At 49.8% G+C, this 9,282-nt stretch overlaps 1 protein-coding gene and 1 long non-coding RNA gene across 2 annotated transcripts; one reads left to right on the forward strand and one right to left on the reverse strand.

Moving 5' to 3' along the window:
* Positions 1-2,186: 2,186 nt before the first annotated feature.
* LOC121924157 lies at positions 2,187-4,855 on the forward strand. Its single transcript, XR_006102537.1, has 3 exons — positions 2,187-3,835; positions 4,122-4,187; positions 4,550-4,855. It is a non-coding gene; the product is annotated as an uncharacterized LOC121924157 (long non-coding RNA).
* A 231-nt stretch (positions 4,856-5,086) lies between these two features.
* Positions 5,087-8,644, reverse strand: LOC121924156. Its single transcript, XM_042455312.1, has 3 exons — positions 6,807-8,644; positions 6,394-6,555; positions 5,087-5,610 (listed from the first exon to the last, which is right to left on the reverse strand). Exons 1-3 carry the CDS (start codon positions 7,315-7,317, stop codon positions 5,087-5,089), a joined length of 1,197 nt encoding a protein of 398 aa, XP_042311246.1. The 5' UTR covers positions 7,318-8,644.
* Between the last annotated feature and the right edge of the window lie 638 nt (positions 8,645-9,282).

Consider the following 9,282-nt stretch of genomic DNA (forward strand, 5'->3'; position numbering starts at 1 on the left):
CATGTTAAGATCTGTCAATCAAGTGACGTAGGTGGCGACGTAGGTGCTGACGCACCCGGAACAGACCGGGGATTTTTTTTTGCTTTTGCTTTGGGTTGAAAGATTGTGCGCATGCGTGCGTTATGTATTCACCCCGTTTCTTTCCCCTAGCGTTTTTTTCGCTTCGAGTCATTTTTCCGAACATTAACCGTCCCTTCCCCGGAAAGATTTCATTCTGATTAAATCTGTAACTTAAAAAAAAATTTCTGTAATTTTTGAAAACATATGCGCATGTGTGTGTTCTTTTCCCCCTCAGTTCTTATTTCATCCCGTTTATGAACATTCACAGTGCCGCCTTTCCCTGAAATTTTGCATAAGTACCTCGCCCTCCCCTTTTAACACGAAAAAATATCATTATTTTCAATTTTGAAAGCTTATGCGCATGCACGCAGTTTCTTTCTCGCGAGGTTCCCAACAGTCACGTGTCTTTTTTGTTTTTGTGTTGGTTTACATGTTTACTTCCGCTGTTGGCAATTGCCTTGCGACCACACATCTGCTGTCGCCATTTTGTCCGGCATTCGCAGTTCCAACAGTAAGAGCGGAAGATGCATCCCTTGTTGTATCTCATCCTGGCCCAACAAGCTATAATCAGGTCTGTTGTTGCGTTGTTGCGGCGCAGGCATAGGCGCCTCCAACAGTTCCACTGTATGCTCGCTGCGAACAGGAGGAGGGCGAGTAGGAGGAAGCACGCTCGCAGGAAGAGTAGCCTCGTGGTTGGTCGCCTTGCCCAGCAAACTGTAGCGACTGTGGGTGGGAGAATTTCCCAATGTCTCCGGCCATTGCCCAGGAGGTGGTGGGTCTATCCACATGAGACGGACTTCTGGCCGAAGCTGTTATGCACCGTTTGGTCCGATGAAAAAATGGATAGAGCATCTGAGGATGCCTAGGAGGCTTTTCCTGCTTATTGTGGAACAGCTGCGTCCGGAGATCTGCAGGGAGGACACCCGTCTGCGCTCCGCCATACCAGTGGAGAAGAGGGTGGCAATCGCACTTTGGATCCTGGCTAACCAGGGGTCCTATGGCACAGCGGCCACCCGGTTCGGCGTGGGGAAATCGACAGTGTGCACCATTTTTATTTCTGTAGTCCTGGCCATAGAGAAAGTCCTCCTTCACAAGACAGTGTACCTCGGGGACCACAGGAAGGTACGTAATATTGCTATTGCTGCCACTGATTACACCCTTTAGGGTAGGGAGAAGTCTAGATGCATTATTAACAAACTGTGAGCAAACCTTGGCTTTAGGGTGGGGATATCATAAATGTTATTATTTACCTACTTGCCATTTTTGTCATAATATTGCTATGATTACTTCCCATTACTTCCCATTCTTTCCTTGGATTTGTTGAAGGCGGTGTAAGTCTTCCTTCCCCCCCTTCTTGCAGATCTACTTGTGTATTTTTCTGCTTTGCATATAATAGTAACTACAACAACACTAACCTCTAAAATTATTATCATTCAGCAATGGTTCTAGGTGGGGTGACACGCTATATCTATTAACATACATGCAGGTTTTTTCCATGACTGCCGACCTTTAGCCTTGCTGTGCTATTTACAGGTGTGCTGTTTCTATTCCAGATCATGGCAGGCTTCGAGGCTATGGGATTCCCACAAGTAATCGGGGCTGTTGATGGGTGCCACTGTCACATCATTTCGCCAGTGCGTCAGGGTGGGGAGTATATCAATCGCAAGGACACGTACAGCATGCTGTTGCAGGGAACAGTGGACCACACTGGACTATTCATCAATGTCTGCATTGGATGGAGCGGGACCTCGCATGACGGATTCGTTTTCCGCCACTCTTCCATCTACCAAACCATGCGTGCAGGCCTGTTTGTGCCAGGGAATCCAACTGTCACCATCTGTGGCAAGCAGGTGGGCCCACTGCTTATTGCAGATGCAGCATATGGGGTGAAAAACTGGGTCATGACCCCATTCAAAGGCACTCTCCAGCCACGCCAGGCCCTGTATAATCGCCACCTCAATAGAGCCAGGAACACGGTGGAACGTGCATTTGGCCGCTTGAAGGCAAGATGGCGGTGTCTCACTGCACCATTGGAGCTGGCAGAGGAGAACGTTAACTCTGTCATAGTGGCATGCTGCGTTCTGCACAACCTCGTGGAGACTGGAGGGCGCATTTTGGAGGGGGGCACCATCTCGGCCAAGGCGATTTGTGCTTAATGCTGCCAGTTTACGCACTGCAAACGCCGACCGTGAAAAAGCAGATGGTGAGCAGACAAGGGAGGCACTGGTGCAGTATTTCTGGAATTTAAAGCATCGGGTCCCTTAAACACTTGTCTACCACCGCTGTTTTGTCTTTTTTTCTCTTCACTGTTGCAAAAATAAAGGTTTGCCTTTGCTATTCCTTGTGTTTTCCTTTTCTTCCTTGGAAACACAACATGCCATGAGCGTACTGCGAGATTGGGTGCGCGTGTTTAGGGATGTCATGACATTTACCCTGCATCTCATTAGTGTTGGTTGGAGAGGGAAACTGAGAGCCATCACAGGCCACGTTCAGTGGAATAAGCTTTGCACTCCCATTCAGTTGTGCAACTTTAGGTTATAGCTTTGTGGTGCAAAAATCTCCTCCCATTACATTGTCTGCAGCTTTGCTGTGTTGGAACAGTGGAGGCCCTGACCACATGCACAGTTGTGCATTTTGCTGGTTTAATAAGCCACACCATTTGTTCCCTGTCCCATCAACCACCAGATTCCCCCAACTTGCAATGCACTGGTCTCCCATGGAGCACCCCAATACAGGCCATAGTACAGATTGTGTCCTGCAGAATTCCTTAGGGGGGAGCAGTCTGGTTTCCTGAATAGGAAACACGATCCAACCCTGTCTTCATGCAAGCGTTTACACAGCATGTAACAGCCTAAAAAAAAATGATAACTTATGCGCATGCACGCAATGCGCATAGTTTTAGGCCGCTATGGGCCACCGTAGGGAAAGGGGAGTGATGTCACCGGCTGCACTCCTCCTCTAACGGCGCCAAGCTTGAGTTGACTACATTGTAACAATTTACCTGTGGAGCCCTGCAGCCATTGGCTAACAGGTGTGGGGCTACTTTTTGAAACTTTGGTCCCATGTGTGCGCAGAGTCTGTCCGTTGGGGGAAGATGGCGCCGAGGAGGCTCGCAAGGATCGAGCATTGGACGGCCGAAGAAACCGACCTCCTGCTCGATTCTCTCGGCCGTACAGATGCGGGGTTGAGGCGGCTGATGCGATCCAGCAGCCACCCCAACCTCCATCTGTACGAGAGAGCCTCCCGGCACCTCGAAAGGCACGGTTATAGACGGCTTGCGGTGCAATGCCGGACTAGGTTTAAAAATCTGAAGGCAGCTTTTTTCAAGGCCCGGGACATCGCCCAGGGCAGCCCCCCGCGACATGTCCGCCCGCCTTTCTACCAGAGGCTGGCGGACATGTGGCGGAGGGCAGGACGGCCGGCAGCTCGGGAGCGGAGGCCCCCGCCAGGTAATTGTCAAATGTTTTGATACCGGTGGGGTTGCGCTGTGGGGTTGCACAGGTAGGGGGGACGGAATGACTAATTGTGCGCATGATCTTTCATTGAGACCGTTTACTTTTTTTCCAGCCCCCGACTCTGATCGGGGAAGACCAAGGAGGAGGAGGGGGGTCCCGCCGCCGTGAGCCTTCTTCCTCGCCGTCTTCCGAAGAGGAGGAACAGGAGGAGGAGGAAGAGGAGGATCCCTCCGTGTTGGGAGAGGAGGGAGAGGACGAGGCACCTGCTGTCCGCGAGTCACCAGCGGAGGAGGAGGTGGAGGAGGCGGGGCAGATCGAGGGTACGTTGGATCAGGGAATGTCACGCAGGAGTTTGTTTTGGGAATTCGGTTGCCAAGGAAGAGGAAAACTAGACCGTGGGACACTATGTGGTCATCCACTCTGACCCTTCCAAGGGTGGTGTTATAGAAGCATATTTTTCTGTCAGGGCCCATTCCTGTTCTGTTGGAGGTAATGGCAAAGCAGTAGCTACGAGGTATGTTAGGACGCCCCCACCCCCCCCACCCCCCCTTCGGCCAGTTTAACTGTCATACAGTAATGTGTACTCTATTCTGTCATACCCAACAGCTGAGGAATCGCAGCCTGGACCATCCCATGCTGCTGGGGTCGCTGCAGCGGCACCACCCGCACTTTGTGAGTTGAAAACATGTTTTCTCTAGTTAAATTTTGGGGTTTAAGTCCTGCAGTACTATTAGCAGGAAGCATGACTGTAGCCAATTGTGCATGCATGTATGTCCTGTATATTTCTAGCAAGCTGACACATCAGTGTTCATGTACGCTTTTTTGTGTGGAGGAGTGCATGCCACAAGGCGGTTGCCACAAGCAGGGCAACACTGTTGCGCCTAAGTGGAATGGCTGCTGTTACATGTCTGCTAAAGACATCATGTTAAGAGGAATGCTACATAGAGTTGTTTTGGTGCTAGTGAATATGTGACTGGCACTTTGGGGTGAGGAGAGTACTGACACATCTATTTTATCTTCTTTGTTGTCTGTAGGGTACTCCAATATTCTACTACGAGTAGGGGCCCAAGACCAGAGGCTGGCACTAATGGAGCAGAGGCTGTCCAGGCTCGAGGGCCTGGAACAGAGAGTGGAGAGGCTGGAGCGTGTCCTGCGCCAGCGCTGGCCGGAGGACTTTGAAGATGTGTAAATAGTAAATATATTGTTTTAACATTGTAAATACACAGTTGATATTTTTTGAACAAATGTTTCCTTGTGGTCATTTTGCAATGCTACTTGTCTGCTGGAGACATACAGATGACACACATGTTTATAGAACATTGTTTTTATTAGGCCACCTCAAAGCTAGGGACTAAGAGGCCGATATGTAATGTAAAATCATTACAACAATTTAACTCCTTGTAAGGAAACATTTGTAATGTAAAACCATTACAACCATTTTAGTGAACAACATGATACATGTCAAATGTGGAACCATTACAACTAGTCATGTAAAAATTGTCATAAACAGTTAAACCAATGTAAACATTGGAAGCAAGGCAGATGTTCTGTAACATGGTCCAAGACTTTAATCATGGGGACAGTGTAACCGGCTTCTTAATCTTGCGGATGGGCCTGGTACTTGGTCCAGGAACCGCACCCCCAGATGATGATGTAGACCCTCCCTGAGACTCCTGCTGGCTGTCAGAAGGGCCAGGAGGAGAATTGCTTGATTGTTGCATGGAGCCCGGGGAACGCTTAAAGCGCTTCTTCCTCGGCATGCCAGTAGCATTGCCTTGGGTACCCTGCGACTCCATCAGCTTGTACATTTTCTCCATTATCTGGTTGCTAGCCAGCAGAGCACCTGTTAGTTGCTGCATGCTCTCTCTGTCCTCAGCAATTAGCTGTGTCATGACGCCGAGTGACTTATCTTCCCTGGCCTCCTCTTTTTGACTCTCCTCCCTCAAAAAACCCAGAAGCGAACTCATCTGGGCTGCGGACTGGGTGGCAATCTTTTCAAGGGCCGCAGTGGCAGAGTCCCTCACCTTCTTGCGTTTAATGAGGGCCAATCTCTCCGCAGGAGTCATCACTGCTAGGGGGTTCATGATGGCACAAGCTGCAAGAGAAAAGGAATTTTAATAGGGAAGTGTAAGTGGTGAGGCAGGAAGGCACAGGAGGAAGACATTACCATTGGGGGCCAGCTGTAGACCTGTGTATGCTGATATCCCATGAGGGCAAAACTTACTATTGTTGTTATTGTTGGAGGACAACAGCATTGGCCATCCCAAGGCGGATGCCTGGCCATTAGCCTAAGGTTTGCAGTGGGTTAATGGTGCTGAAGCGCCTACCCATTGTTTATGCCCTTCTACAAGCGGAAAACAATTAAGAAACCAGATCCACAGGTCCCACTGTCAAAGGGTGTCCCTTTTCCTGACCTTCTAGCGGCTAGAGGAGAGCTAAGGGAATATCAGGCTTTACAATTAAAACAATTACAGTTGAGGCTACCCTCTATTCAGCAGTCCAAACTCAATTTCCATAACAAAAGTAAGGGAGGAAGATTTTGAATGGCATTCTCCAGCCTTTTATAGTAGGCACAGCAAGGTTTGAAAACAAACCTGATATTCCAGTTTGAGGGAAGGGGGGGGCAGGGAAATGGCTGCTGGGGGAACCCCAGACTTTTGGGGTTTGCCATGTGCTACCTCCATGGGTGATAAGGGGAAGCTCAGGTAGACCAGTGCTTGCGATTTTATGCCAAGATTACTGTGTTAATGAAGGTTCTGGTAGAATGCAATTAATGGAGGGGAGCCCATACATCAAATGTATTTTGTATACAGCCTATACACAAAACATAAGCAAAGCAGAAGCCGAAAGTGCATTTTGTCATCAATGGAGAACCTACCATTGCTTCCAGCCCGGGTTTGGGTTTGGGTTTGGGTTCCGTTAGACCCCGAGCTGCTGGCCGCTGGTTCCTGCTGCTGCAGTTCTCGCACCAGGGTCTGCGGATCAATCTCCTGCAGCACCAGATTTATCTCCTGATCTGGATCCTGAGTAACAACGGTCTCTGTAAAGCGGGGATAAAAATGCACAGTAAACCAGCCTTGCTCTGATGCCACAGGCACACGGACACAGACAGAAACGGTGTGCAGGGATTCATGAGCGGCTTTCCATTGCGGCGGAGGGCCACATAGGGGAGCCTGGCACACAGCGGACACCGACTGCTCAATTGGCAAAACTGTAGTGCATATAATACGGAACACATGCGCACATTCTTTCAAAACTTTTTTATAGAGGAAATTTGTATTGGCATGCTACCTTGGGAAAACAGATCCTGCGAGTCCGCCAAGGGAGCCTGCGAATCCGCCAAGGGGTCCTGCTCCGTGATGGGTCTAGAGGGCCCTTCCTCCACCAGCTCGAGGTTCTCGCTGTCGTGGTACGTAACTTCCGTCTCGTCCGAGACCCGCTTTGCCTCCACGCTGGCATCCCCCGCCAATATTCTGCGAAGCTCGTGGAAGAATGGCATTTCTACCGCGCCGCTTCCGCTCAACCTCGATTTTTGATATTCCTCCTTAAATTTTCTTTTCAATGCCTTAGATTTCGTGCGACATTCCTCCGCATTTCTGTCATGGCCCCTCCTCCGCATTTCTGCGGCGATGTTTTCAAAAACATCAATGTTTCTGTGGTTCTCCCTAAGTTGCTGCTGCACCTTTTCCTCCCCCCACAGCGCTATAAGGTCCACAGTTTCTGCATGTTTCCATGCTATCCCCCTACCAGCTGATTTCCTGGCAGCCATCTCGGAAGAGCCATGTGCTTGCGATCCCGCCATTGGAAAGGGTTCGTGATGATCCTACCAGCTCGAGGTTCGAAACAGCAATGGCGCCAAGCCCCAAAAAAGGGGGAGTGGGCAAATTTGAAAATGAGGGAGGTCCGGGGTTGGCATCGCCCACCTGGCAGGTTACAAGCCTCGCCATTGGCTGGGCAGCCAATAGGTGCCCACCAGGTGACCCTAAATTGGGGTTAGGTCACATCCGCCGTCTACTTGGGGGAGGTGCCACTGAGGACAAGGGATAAGGGGCGAAAGGCTATTGGTCAAGTTTCTGGGCATCCACCAACACCCTGGCATGGCATTTTGGCATGGCGCTCGCAGGAGTGGCGGCCAACATGTAGAACTGCACATTGCACTTGTGGGGGATCCGGGGGGGCGGGTTTCCGGGGCCCATTACATGTCCCGGGCTGGTAGTGGTACTAAAGTCCACAAAAGAGAGGGGGGGAAAGGTGTGCTACAACTGTCAAAACACCCCCATTGAAGCGCCCTATTACTGTACTATGAAACTGTGCGCATAATCTATCAAAACAGCATTTAAAAAAAAATTCCTAGGAGACGGAATGGAATGCTAATCACAAGGGAAGGAGAGGTGGGGCAAAGGGTGCACAGTAACCAGTTGAGAGGGGAGAAAGGGTAGGGGACTGCCGGCCAGACAGCCTTCTCTCAGCGGCCCCAAATACATCGGCGCGCATAATCTGTCAAAGCGGCTGCTTAAACAAAAAAAAAAATAGTTGATGGCGGGAGCCGGCTTCAGCGACACATGTGAAGGAGAGAGAGGGGCGGCCGTGGGTGCACAGCAACCGGCCGGGGAGAGAGGGAGAAGGGTGTAGTTTCACCTGCAAACCCCTAAGGCACGAATCGGAGAGGTGCGTCTGTGCGCTTAATTTGTCAACGCAACAGTAGTTAAAAAAAAATTATCCGGGGGGAGCCTGGTATGGATAGCGACGAGGCATAAGAGGGGGTGTTCGTTTCGGACAGAAATGCCCACCGCCCGACCTGTCCCTTCTCCAGCCATTGATTTGTATGTGGGAGGGAAGGTCTGCGGCTGCGCAACATAGCGCTCGAGAGTGAGGGGGTCATGAGGGGCGGGCTCTACTGCCCGCCCACAGCAACCCGGCCCTCCCCCTGCAACTGCCCCGATCACGGCCGGGACGAAGTTCATATTTCCAGGAACCGGTTTTTTTGAAAAAGTAATGGTTTATAACCCGGTTGCAAAAAACCCGCGCTAGGGGCCATTTAACACGGAACGGGTGTGCAAGCCCCGGATTCGCTTGTGTGAGATTCGGGGTGAGTAGGAACTTCACGTGATTGAATCGGTTTCAAAACCGATTTTTTTGGTAATGTGAATGGGCCCCTAGTAAAACTGCCTTCTAGGTCTCGTATAGGGTGCAAGAAGGCCTTTGTCAGTTAAATAAGAAAGAAAGAAAGAAAGAAAGAAAGAAAGAAAGAAAGAAAGAATAAAAATTAAAATTGGAGTGGAGAGAGAAGAAGCTTTCCCTGTTTGGCAGTGAGCATATGTAGCTCTCAGACTGTAGGAAGATACACACACCTGGCATTCATCCCCCTCCAGACACATATGATCCATTTTGGGCTAAGAAGTCAGTTTATCTAATTTGTCTTTTGGGATCTGATTCCAGAATATAGACATATACCTTTCATCTCCCTAAATGATGAGCAGGAAATATGTGATTGTGAATTTCTGAAGCTTCCTTCAACAAATCCTTTCACCTGTGACTGATTGCGCTTATCCCTTGCATCTCTGATCTTTGCTTCCACTCATTGTTCCATCTTTCATTGAGCTACTGGCTGCATGCCCCTTTCTGTGTGTATGTGGGGGCAGGGGCAGTGGTAGATTTTGTTTTTGCTTTCTGTCTGTTTGCTGTCAAAACAACACTTAAAGAGTCAGAGGCCAAGACAGCCAAGATGTATTTGTTGAATTATGCTTTCCACAGCCCAGCCTCACTT

This window comes from Sceloporus undulatus, chromosome 2 (assembly GCF_019175285.1).
Source record: "Sceloporus undulatus isolate JIND9_A2432 ecotype Alabama chromosome 2, SceUnd_v1.1, whole genome shotgun sequence".
Classification (NCBI taxonomy): Eukaryota; Metazoa; Chordata; class Lepidosauria; order Squamata; family Phrynosomatidae; genus Sceloporus; species Sceloporus undulatus.